Source organism: Haemaphysalis longicornis, unplaced genomic scaffold (assembly GCF_048455015.1).
Source record: "Haemaphysalis longicornis isolate Haplotype H1 unplaced genomic scaffold, Haemaphysalis longicornis Haplotype H1 scaffold_2, whole genome shotgun sequence".
NCBI lineage: Eukaryota > Metazoa > Arthropoda > Arachnida > Ixodida > Ixodidae > Haemaphysalis > Haemaphysalis longicornis.
In genome coordinates this window covers 51,733,595-51,744,252 of record NW_027526295.1, presented here as the reverse complement: position 1 = coordinate 51,744,252, position 10,658 = coordinate 51,733,595, and the positions used below count along the sequence as shown (strand labels likewise).

General features: G+C 48.1%; 1 protein-coding gene across 1 annotated transcript; it reads right to left on the bottom strand.

Annotated features, from left to right (window-relative positions):
* Positions 1–334: 334 nt before the first annotated feature.
* Positions 335–1,666, bottom strand: LOC144170899 (uncharacterized). Its single transcript, XM_077700913.1, has one exon. It carries the CDS (start codon positions 1,445–1,447, stop codon positions 335–337), a length of 1,113 nt encoding a protein of 370 aa, XP_077557039.1. The 5' UTR covers positions 1,448–1,666.
* Positions 1,667–10,658: the final 8,992 nt, after the last annotated feature.

Genomic DNA, 10,658 nt, shown 5'->3' with positions numbered 1-10,658 from the left:
AAGCTGTTTTCTGCCTTTGGTTTTTTTTACCGTATTTAAAGCTGGCTTGTTGCGTGAAACCTCGTGCTCGCTCCACAAATATTGTCATGTAAGACACCGGTGCTTGTGTCAATCGGCCAGTGTCATCTGAGACAACCCCAAAGCCCCGCAGTGCTGTGCAGTAAATCAAGCATAGTGTGCTCAGTACCAACGGCAGTATGCATCAGTACTTCTATGTGTACATGTGCTTTCGTAACTTCCACTGTTTGTCCGTTTGTCCCACCATTCTTACTGCTTTAAAAAAAGTGAGCCCTGAATTAAAGCACAAATAGCTCGTTCTGCAAGCTTATAAAGCTCAGCCTAATTTGCGTTTGCTTTTGTCGGCCTCCGCCAATCTCAGAGCAGGCTGGTATGACGTCATAGGTTCTGTTGGGGGAAATGAACGAGTGGGTTCAACTATGAACACCTCTGAACTCCCATCAACCTTTAGAACATTGACAATATGCTCAACTTTTGCATAACTGTCTCCCACCTTCACTGCAGTCGAGTCGCGCTTTAAACCAGGCTTGTATTGTTCACTGTGCACAACACACCCTTCCACACACAACCGATCATACTCTTGAACTAGCTCCACACCTGCAACATTTTCCTCAACATAGTTCACGAGGTCCTGAGAAGGTGTCTGAGGATTTCCAGGAAGTTTGGTTCCCACGTGCTGGGGCTCCCTGTTGAGGCACAACTCTCTCACTTCTTCTGAAGCTCTACTCAGCAACTTCTGAAAGTTGTTCATCATGAGGATGCGCGAAATAATTTGAAAGGGGACCCCATTTGACGAAGAAACTAGCTTTAGCAAGTTCCCCATGTTGTTCTCAAACTCATAGCACGAAATTGCCCATAGTGGCCCATGCAAGAGCACACTCTTTGGCATGTGCAGCAATGTGTGCACATTTGATGTCATTTCTGGCTCCCCATAATGATATTGCATCATATTGACAAATTCTGCGATGTCCTTTGTGCTTTGGTCGCTGTCCTCCATAGAAACGTGGCTCTTCAGCAGGCAGTATACAGCTGACACCAAAAGTGCAAAGTGACTGAAAAACTGCACGGGCAAGATGTCTTCCAAGCATGGAAGGCAGTAATAGAGCAACCATGACTCCCACTCCGATGCCTTCCAGAATTTAAGAAGCTTCAGCGATCTTGGAGTTCGGGTGAAGCTTGCTTGTGGCCTTTGTCCGAGGAGGCGACTGTCCACTTCTGCTAGTGCGGTCCCGATATAATAGTCAGTCCCAGTATCCGAAAACCACATGTCGGTGAGCTGACGAGACACACCCAGAAGCACGCTATGCATGTAATCTGGTCGGAAACTCCACACTATGTCGAAGCCAGCAACGTTAATCAGGGGTGATGGTCCTTTTACACCACTGATAGTGCGATTTAGAGTTGCTGCAGTCCTCATGTCATCCAGCATACCATCCTCTGTTTTGTCGTCGAACACTTCTCCCACTGGATACTTGACACAAGCTGCACAAAAGTGCTTTCTTTAGCAATCCATTGCAATGATTTTAAGACAGTGCTGACTGTACCTTCAACGTATTTTCTGGGGTGCAGACACCACGAACAGCCATAATATCCATTATATTGCATGACAATTTGCATGAAGGCCCTCGCTGGAGCATCTGCCACACTGGTTATGCAGTAGACCTACAAAAAGAATATAGCATATCAACTTGAAATAATGTATTAAAGGTCATGGTAAATTGGCAGCAGATACAAAAACTGTTACCGCAAAATTGCAAACAGCTCGGTTTGATTTCTTTCCTCATGCGCATTACAATCACGATGAACTCTAACTACATGCATGCCTTCATAAAGTTTTAACAGTCGAATTTGAAGTAACAAATGCAATTATTTTCCTGCAATTCCTTACTATAAATGAATTCTCGTAAGTAATAGTTCAGTGCAGACGTACTTCTGAATGTAGCAGTTTTCCACTGGCAGACCACGATATTCCTTCGGTTGACAGCTCCTTCATTTTGTCAGCAAAGGCCTGAAGCAGTAGGGTCATATTTGGGTGCTTGCTGCCATACCAAAGTAGGGCACAAACAATGTTGCTCCAGCGCAAGTGCGGTGGCAACTCGTTCAGCATCAAATGTACAGGCCAGATCGAGTAGCTAGACGACTTGAACATAGGGCTTCCGTCTGTATTCACAGTCAGTGTGAAGTCCTGTTTCTCGCAGTTCAGCTTTTCACGTTGGTGCTTGTAAAATGCACCACCCATGATGTCAGATACGCCAGTGTTGCTGGGTGGCTGTGAAGCATTCAGTGACCTGAAGAGCTGCTCACTCACAGTACTGTCTTCAAGGAGATTGGCCAGCTGCTTTTTCAGAGGGAGACTAACAAAAAAATTCCCATTTGCCATCAACCGGCGGCCATTGTGCTGCTGGCCACATGTGCCTGACACCTTGTTATGCTAAGACAAGCTTCCTCCACTCTTTGCGAGCAGCCTTTCACAGACTGGGCAATAGAAATAGAACTCCATCTCATCTGGTGAAGCACCACAAAACTTTCTGAACAGATATTTGCTCTCCGGTAGCACACGTTTTCCCAAAAGCACATTACTGAACTTTAAAAGGTCTTCAATAGCTTCCCAGGTCAAGCCATGCTTTATAGCGAGGTCCATTGCAAGAACAAGCACGTCTCCCACCGACAAGGAGGTTCCATTTCCAACAGGCTTCACAAATTCTAACTGAAAGGGAGAGCAGTTGAATGTGTCAGTGGCCGTCGAGGATTGCTGCCCATTGTGATCACCCACGGCGGTCTCAGAACCATTTTCGGCATTGAGATCATCGCCAGGCCATTCATCATCCTCTAGTAAGGAAGGCAAATTGCAGTGAGGTGCTGATTCTGAATGGCCGGCCGGTACGGCACCTTCGTCGCTCCCATCTTCGGGCGCTGACGCACCGCGACTTTTAGCCACCGGGCTGGCAATGGCATTTGAAGCTTGATGGGTTATGCTTGCATGAGCCGCTACTGTCTTCTTTAGTTCAAATAACGCTGACCTTGGCAGGGGCTCATCACAAGCGTCGGGTTCCAGATAGCGCTTACGCGTTTTGTGTCTGTCTGTGTTCATTGTGCGCCGCGCTTGTAACCAATGGCTTGTTTCACTTGCAAAGACACAACGGTAGCTACCACGACAAAAGTAAAAACAATCTTTTCATTTCCAACTTGCAGCAATTGAACACTGAAGCAGACTGAAGTCTACCAATATCCCTGTTGTCAACTGCGGCCACACAATAGTACACTTGCACGCGCCATTATGACAATGCTGACGTCGCAAACGTTGATGATAATAAATTTTGATAGTACGTAATCATGCCTAAACTTTATAAATGTAACTTTAACGTTTCAGCGCTCGACTGAAATTACGGCAAATTAAAATAATTTATTTAGTACCACTGTTTTTTGGTAATTTTTAATTCCAACTGGCATGTTCAATCCAATCCAAGTTGGCGCTGCAGCCATAGCGCAGAGCGTGGTGACTCATTTGAAGACGTGCTTCACGACGACAATGATGTTTGCGCTCGTTCGTTTTCTTAACGAATACGCAAAATAGCCGTATGAAGTTCCGGTCGATGATATCAAGGACTTCTACCCTGCCGACGAAAACGATTTTGACGGAGGCAAAGTATATTCTACTTTCTGGAAAGACGAAGAAGTGCCAGAAAACACGGGGCTATACCCGGCGCAGGTGCTGCTGCTGGCAGGTAATTGCAAATTTATCTCTGTGGTCGGTTCTACTTGTTTTGTTGCTTTCAAGTGTACGTTTCGTGTCGCGCTGTAGCAAAACGTGAACAAATAGATTGAGCTTAAGCGCAGCTCAATGTCCGTATTATCATATTCGGCTGGTGCCGCGCAGGCGTCGTGAAATCGGCCCCCCTACCGAGACTCCGTTAATTCCGTGCAGTGCGCCTCGCAGCTACTCTGCTCACGACACCGGCTGTCACTGTCGCTACCGCCCGTCTCGCGACCCGAAGACGGGCGTCGCCGTATGCGTGCTGTACTCGGAAAGCTCGACAACGAAATCAGGCTTCGTTAAATTGCCATACTCACTCTCCAACCCGCACCGACAGCGTACCGTTGACCGGGTGCTGCCCGAGTTGTCCTGGAAGAAAAGTAGGCATTTGGCGAAGACTGAGGAAGACTGGTGCAGCGATGGCGTAGAGGTAGAGCATCTGCCTCGCGTGCAGAAGGACCGTGGTTCGAATCCCGGAGCCGGACAATTCCAACCGGATTAAAAAAAAATCCGCGTATTGATTGAATTGCACAAAGGGGCTTGGGGTGCGGCCTGACCCCGGCGACCATTGCCAGTAATGCACTCCCTCACCAGAGCAGGATTGGCCACCCTGGTGTAGTAACGGCCACAACCTCCCATGAATACGCCAATTAACCCTCGGCCCGCAGTCCCCAGCGGCTGCGAAGCAACTGACCACGGCGGCGGTCAGACCTGTGACGCAGCAGAGAGTGCTAAGAATCCCTGGATCCGGACAGGCCGCCAATGGAATCTGAACCTGGGAATGTTTAACGCGCGAACCTTATCTAGCGAAGCGAGTCTAGAGGTGTTGTTCGAGGAATTAGAGGACATTAAATGGGATGTAATAGGGCTTAGCGAGGTTAGGAGGGCAGGCGAAGCATTTACGGTGCTGAAAAATGGGCACGTCCTATGTTACCGGGGTCTAGAGGACAGAAGAGAACTGGGAGTGGGATTTCTAATCAATAAAAGCATAGCTGGCAACATAGAAGAATACTATAGCATTAACGAAAGGGCAGCAGGTGTTGTAATTAGGCTCAATAAGAGGTACAAGCTCAAGGTGGTGCAGGGCTACGCGCCCACATCCAGCCACGACGACCAAGTAGTGGAACGCCTCTATGAAGATGTGGAATCGGCAATGGCTAAAGTAAAAACACCGTATACCGTAGTTATTGGGGACTTCAATGCTAAAGTAGGCAAGAATCAGGCTGGAGACAAGGCAGTTGGGAACTATGGTCTGAGCTGTAGAAATAGCAGGGGGGACCTACTGGCTGAGCTTGCAGAACGGAATAACCTACGCATAATGAATACTTTCTTCTGTAAACGGGAGAGTCGGAAGTGGACCTGGAGGAGCCCGAATGGGAAACAGAAAAATGAAATAGACTTGATATTATGCGATAACCCTGGCGTTGTGCAGGATGTGGAAGTGCTCGGAAGGGCAAGGTGCAGTGACCACCGTATGATAAGATCTCGAATTAGGCCAGATTTGAGGAGGGACCGCAACAAGCTAGTACGAAAGAAGCTGATAAATGAGCTAACAGTAAGACATAAAGCAGAAGAATTCAGGATCGCGCTGCAGAACCGATATTCAGCTCCAAACGATGAAGCCGAGCCTACGACACAGGAAGCCAGCGACAACCTTACACTCATTATCACGGAGTGTGCAGTAGAAGTCGGGGGCACTATGGCTAGACAGGATACTGGTAAACCTTCACAGGAGACGAAAGATCCAATTAGGAAAAGGCAAAGCATTATAATCTCCACCCCAGCTGACAGAATAAAACTAGCGGAGCTTTCGAAGTTAATCAATAAGCGTAAGACAGCTGACATACGGAAGTATAATGTGGATAGGATCGAATACGCCTCTTGGCGTGGGGAAAAATCAGATGTATGCACTTAAAGATAAGCAAGGCAATGTCATCACAAATAGGAACAAAATAGTCACAGTGGCCGAGGAGTTCTACAGGGATCTGTACAGTAGCCGGGACATCCAGGATAATGCCGAACGAGACAGTAGCTCAGAGGAGATAGACATCCCACCAGTAATGACCGAAGAAGTAAGGAAGGCTTTGAAAGAAATGAAAGGGGGCAAAGCACCTGGTGAGGATCAGATAACAGCAGACCTCTTGAAGGATGGCGGAGAAATTGTACTTGAAAAACTGGCAAACCTGTATACGCAATGCCTAATGACCGCAATGGTACCGGAATCTTAGAAGAACACGAACATCATCCTAATCCATAAGAAAGGCGACATGAAGCACTTGAAAAATTACAGGCCGATCAGCTTACTGTCAGTCGTCTACAAGGTACTTACCAAGGTAATCGCTAACAGAATTTCTGCAACCTTAGATTTCAGTCAACCTAAAGAACAAGCAGGGTTCTGCAAAGGTTATTCAACAATGAACCATATTCACACGATCAATCAGGTGATAGAGAAGTGCGCTGAGTATACTGAACTCCTATATATAGGCTTCATAGATTATGAGAAAGCATTTGACTCAGTCGAAACCCTAGCAGTCATTCAGGCATTACGGAACCAGGGGGTAGATGAGCATTATGTAAGAATACTAGAGGATATCTACAATGGGTCCACAGCTACCATCATCCTCCATAAGGAGAGCAGTAAAATACCTATCGGGAAGGGTGTCAGACAAGGAGACAATCTCTCCAATGTTATTCACAGCATGTTTACAAGAAGTATTCAGAACGTTAGATTGGGAACAGGTGGGAGTAAGGGTTAATGGAGAATACCTCAGTAACCTCAGATTTGCTGATGACATTGCCTTGCTAAGTAACTCGGGGGACGAATTGCAAAGCATGCTTTCCGCACTGGACGAATAGAGTAGAACTGTGGGCCTGAAAATTAATATGCAGAAAACTACAGTAATGATCAATAACCCCGAGACAGCACAGCAGTTTGAGATAGGCGGCAAGGCCGTGGAAGTGGTAAGTGAATATATCCACTTAGGCCAAGTTGTGACCGCAGATCCCAACCATGAGGCAGAGATAATTAAAAAGATAAGAATGGGGTGGGGTGCATATGGCAGGCATTCTCAGATAATGAATAGCAGCCTACCATTGTCGCTGAAGAAGAAAGTGTATGACAGCTGCATCTTACCGATACTCACCTATGGGGCAGAAACTTGGAGGCTCACTAAGAGGGTTCAACTTAAATTGAGAACGACTCAGCGGGCAATGGAGCGTAAAATGATAGGTGTAACAATAAGGGACAAGAAGAGAGCGGAGTGGGTCAGGGAACAAACACGTGTTAAGGACATATTAGTAGAGATTAAGAAGAAGAAATGGACGTGGGCAGGGCATGTAATGCGAAGGCAAGATAACCGCTGGTCATTAAGGGTAACAGAGTGGATCCCTAGAGAAGGCAAGCATTGCAGGGGGCGGCAGAAAGTTAGATGGGCAGATGAGATTAAGAAGTTTGCGGGGATAAATTGTTCACAGTTGGCACAGGACCGAGGTAATTGGAGAATAATGGGAGAGGGCTTTGCCCTGCAGTGGGCGTAGATAGGCTGATGATGATGATGATGAACGTTGAAACTGGTGTCAGTATGATTCCGAGGCCATCTTTTGAATGAACCAAACTTGTGTTTTGTCTTCATGGCTCCTTTAAGGGCCGACCCTGTACAAACTCTAGGACGAGTCCCTAGCCCGGGACCCCTGTGGCTTCCGCGGCGGTGCACGCCCTGGCCACGAACGCTCTTTGGACCTCCAAGGCTGAGCAGCCGAGCACGGCAGCCTTCCAGCTCTCACGGGTAGGGGGGGAGGGGACGTGATTGGGGGGGGACTGCCAGGTTAGATGGGCATGCCCACACCATGTGGAAAGTATCCGCAAATGGATGATCACAGTGTGGGCATCCCGGATTAGAATGGATTGAAATGCTAAAGTATCGCCGGGCACAATACTGTAACTGCGAAATTCGCCCAATGTAACTGCCACTACGGTAGCATGGTGATCACAGTGAAGAAGTCGAAACGTCAAAAAAAGTTGAAGGTTAACTGATTTACGTTACTGGTGACATTTACTGATCTTTAACACTTACAAATTTGAACGAATACACTTATTACATCGAATGAGAAAAACAGTCAGGAGAACAGGAGTACTTAACGGGACATGGCTGACTGGTTAGCGGTCTCGCAACAAAAGGGCATGACTACAGGCAGCAGAGTTTCTGAAGTGAGTCCTGGCACAGGCCTTGCGCCGTGAACCCGGCGGAGGGGGTTTATATTTGGTTCATGCGGACTTGTGGGAAAAACGGCACATTCTGGCCCCACTTTCTGCAGCCAATCGGGGAGACGCTTGTAAACACCAATCAGCCATGTTCCCGCCAAAGGGAAAAGAACCAATCAAACATAGACGCAAGTTTTGAACCCGAAAACAGGTGCGTGGAGAAATATTGACATAGAGAAAGTAATTCAGACAAAACACACTAACGTAAACAGTGTAAAAGACAGAAAGTTCCTCTGAACTACACCGAGGACCCGCAGCCCGAAAGTGATCAGCGCACACGCCGTGGGGGAATGGAACGCTGTGGCCGTGCCGAAACCCAAGTTGGGCCGATGGTCCCCTTTAACAGTCGCGTCTTCCAGTCGGTCCGCCCGCATGCCGCATGCATTTCTTAGAAAAAAACAGGGCTTGGCGACGGAGGCTACAAAATAGAAAAAGCAAACTGAACGGGGCTTCGCGACACCTTCTTCTCCAGAAAAAAGAGTGCCCCCACTCTTACGAACCACAAACTCCAGAGGCTTTGAAATAACAGATAAAAGTAACTAAACACAAACACCTGTTAACGAGACCCACACAGAGGGACCTAATCACGCACGCAAAGTAATTGCGAAAGAAATCGCAGAATAGTAAAACCACTTGCATACCTGGAAAGTAAAGTAAAATGGAATACAAAATAGCTTCATGAAACCGCCCTTGAGTAAATGCCTGGTAACAATACACAGTAGTACAACCCCAATACACTGACCAATACACATACGTACAACCCCAATAGTCCGCGTGAAAGCTCCACAAAATAAAAAGGTAAACATGTCTTGGGTCAGAAACGCATTGAATGAGGACAACCCGGTATGCAAAATAAAATGAGGCAATGAGGAACAAATTAGGGGATTAAAAGGGCAAACTGTTAACCAGACATGTCACAACACAGAATCGCACAACCCCTGCCGCACTGCTAGTTCACTGTATCGTCTCCTTTGCACTCACTGTAATACACTTCAGTGTCACTGTCATAGGTCATGAGTTGTTGATCACTGCACATCTCAGTGTCTGACATATCAAAGTTCTGCCTTGTGGCTTGAATATCAGTTCCGGCAATTCTCGCTGCAGGAACACTGGGGCACTCTGGGGCTGCAGGGGAAACACACTGGGGAGCACGCGTATGACGCTCGCAATCACTCACTGCGGCCTCGTCGTCCGCGTTATATTCTGAGAGCAAGAGGTTGTGGCACATTTTCAAACGCACAACGTTAACGATGCCGTGCTTGTGGCCGGTGCGGTTGACGATTTCCCAGTTATCTCCGGTCTGCCGGACGAGTTGGTAGGGCCGTGGTAGCGAAGCAGCAGTGTTGGAGTCTATCCCCTCGACCTCGAGGGCGTCTAAACATACACCAAATCCCGGGGGGGTGGAAGTCTGCACTGCGTCGAGTTGCGTTGTACCTTTCCTTGTTCCGCTGTTGCTGATTTCTTTCTCGTTTGGACACAAGCCAGCACGCCTGTCGGAGATGGCAAGCGATTTTGTAGGTGACCAGCGTGTTGCGGTCTCCGTCTTGTGCTCGCAAGGTCGCGTTGATCAGCAGCATGGGCTCATGTCCATTGAGGAGGAAAAAAGGTGTGAACCCCGTCATCTCATCCTGCGAGGAATTGTAGGCGAAGAGTGCGTAGAAGAGAAATTCGTCCCAGTCACGATGGTGCAATGACACGTACATGCTGAGTGTGTCGGCCAACGTATGGTTGAAACGTTCGCACAGCCCGTTCGCTTGTGGGTGGTAAGCTGTGGTGGTGACATGATTCATGCCCATGAGACGGAAGGTTTCCTCAGCGAGCTTGCCAACGCAGTGCTGTCCTCGATCACTGATGATGGTTTCCGGCATCCCGTAATGTAATACAACCTGTTCGACAAACCCCTTGGCGGCTTTCGCGGTGGAAGCAGCTGGGCAAGCTACCGCTTCGACCCATTTGGTATGGTAGTCGGTCATCACCGGCACATAGCGGTTTCTGCTTCTACTCTTGGTGAATGGGCCCAAGTAGTGCATGCCAATCCGTTGGAACGGTTGTCCAGCCGGTGGAATGGGCTGCAGAAATCCCGCTGGCTTTCCAGGCATTGACTTTCAGGTTTGATAGTCAGGGCACGAGAGGGCGTACTTCGACACTCGCGAAAACGTTTTTGGCCAAAAGTAGTGGTTGTGTACTTTTTTCCATGTGCGCCTGACACCGAGTTGGCCCGCCGTTACGTCATGACAGTGCCTTAGAACCTCGCGCCTAAAACACCTGGAAATGACGACTGCTGCCCGCTCCTCTTCGAATCCCTTGGCCCTCCTAAAGAGCATCCCGTTGTTTAGCCGAAAACAGCGTGCAGACCTCTTTAGTTTCCTGGAAGCTGATGGACTCGGCTGTTCAAGGTGCTCTATCATTTCATTCATCTAAGCGTCCTCTCTGCATTTTCCCGACATTTACACGATCCAGCACGAGCAGCGGTAAAAAGTTTCTTCACTGGCACGTGCCGGCTCATAAGGCAGCGGGAAAGTTGTCGGCATTCCCATTTTTCAGGCCGGGTCGGTGCAAAGCGCAATGTCGAATTCCTGAAGTAGCAGTGACCACCTTATGGCCCATTTGCATTTTACACCCCCC

Coding starts and splice junctions, on each gene's coding strand:
- LOC144170899 (XM_077700913.1), bottom strand. CDS start 1,447: ATGCTGGATGACATGAGGACTGCAGCAACTCTAAATCGCACTATCAGT.